Raw genomic sequence first — 1,849 nt, forward strand, 5'->3', positions numbered from 1 at the left:
CAGCTACTACTCTGGTAGCATCCCCAAAGATAAGGCAATCTCTCCAAAGACTACGTTTTACGGTTTCACGGAACCTCTCAGAACGAAATGCAGACATGGTTAGTGGTTCCCGTATCTACACACCAGGTTCTGGTAGATAACACCTCTAAACATATCTAAACTAATTGTGCACGAGACATACCTCCATTATTCTCTTTGTTGAGAAGAGGACAATCTGGCTTCTAGTGTCCTGACTGCTTGCACTTGTAGCATTTGCCCTTAGGCTTTTTCACAGCTCCTTGAGGTCCCATGCCCTTTTTTGCCATATTCTTATGCTTCTGAACATTATTCTTCTTCTTTCTGCTATTAGGCATAGAAGTAGAAACCTTCTCAGTAGCATAAACCTGAACATAACTCTGCTTAAAGAGACTCTCAGCTGACTGAAGTTCTGTCATCAGTTCCGCCAAAGAATACAACCTTTTGTTCATGTTGTAGTTAAGGCGGAACAGTTCAAACCTCTCAAGCAGCATCATGAGAATGATATCGACCTGCTTTTCTGCATCGATATCAGCTCCAAGGATCTCGAACTCATTTAGATAAGCCATCATCCTGAGTATATGATCCCTTACATGAGTCCTTTCAGTCATAGTTGTGGTCATCAAGTTTTTCATGGAAATTTGCCTAGCAGCCCTATTCTGGTGTCCGAAGAGTTCCTTGAGATGGAGCATTATATCATAAGCAGTGGTCATGGCCTGATGCTGATGTTGCAGCACACTTGACATAGATGGCATAATGTAACACCGTGACTGACCTTGCCTCTTTTTGTGTGAGATGGTATATGGATGATGTTGATGGTTGTTGAACAAAATAGAAGCGTATCAAAACCTAATTATCCCTCAATAAGTAAATGATGAGTAGGGTATCGTTCCACTTTTAAGTGTATGTTTATATGAAGGACAGGACTGGAAAGAGGGTTTGAGGGATTAAAAACTATTATTATATATTTTATATTCTAATCCTAAACTAAACTAAACTAAACTAAACTAAACTATTGAGAATTTATAAGAAAGAGAATTCAAGAGATTAGAATCCAGCAATACTTTTGATTCAATGACCTTTTGATTCATGGTTATTCTCACAAGTAAACTACAATTAGGCAATCGAGCGAGTGCCGATGGCCTCTTGGACGAAACATCGTTAACGAATTACTCTACTTAAGGTTGTTCCTATGTTCATGTTACTAGTATCTTCTTTCCTTTTATGTGAGCTTGGGCAGCTATTCAATGAATCACCATCTAAGGAAAACACAAGAAATACTTCTCTTACTCTAAAACACTACACAACTAGAAGAAAAGTAGAGAACAATAGTATAATATTCAATTACAATAAATAAAACCCTATTCTAGCATTATATTCAATTACAATAAATAAAAGCATGTTACTAGCAAATATTCAATTGCAATAAATAAAAACCTTAATCTATACTTCCATTCCTTGGTCTGGGCAATGGAACTAATAACTAAAAACATAAATAACTAACCTGATTGAAGAACACCATAAACCAAAAGAATCAACAAACCCTAAGCACCGGCTTCATCTTCTCCCTTAAAGGAGAAGATTAGCCTTCCATAAAGAAGGAAGACCACGAAGAAAGAGAAGAAGAAGAGTCGAAGAACATAAGACTAGAAAGACTAATTTATTAAGACTCAGCTAGTTAAAACTGATATTTTATTATTAATCTCTCTCTGCCTCAAGTTCTGGAGACAAGAGTATAAGTGAATTGGCAAATTACATGAGGCACTTAGGTCCTCTATTTATAGAGGTTACAATGAGCTCTAGAAGCATTCCAAACCGTCATTTGTTTCCTAAT

General features: G+C 36.9%; 1 protein-coding gene across 1 annotated transcript; it reads right to left on the minus strand.

Annotated features, from left to right (window-relative positions):
• Nucleotides 1-221: 221 nt before the first annotated feature.
• Nucleotides 222-770, minus strand: LOC147518524 (uncharacterized). Its single transcript, XM_086593943.1, has one exon. It carries the CDS (start codon nucleotides 768-770, stop codon nucleotides 222-224), a length of 549 nt encoding a protein of 182 aa, XP_086450069.1.
• Nucleotides 771-1,849: the final 1,079 nt, after the last annotated feature.

The sequence above is a fragment of the Coptis chinensis genome, chromosome 2, assembly GCF_015680905.1.
Source record: "Coptis chinensis isolate HL-2020 chromosome 2, ASM1568090v1, whole genome shotgun sequence".
NCBI classification, from domain to species: domain Eukaryota; kingdom Viridiplantae; phylum Streptophyta; class Magnoliopsida; order Ranunculales; family Ranunculaceae; genus Coptis; species Coptis chinensis.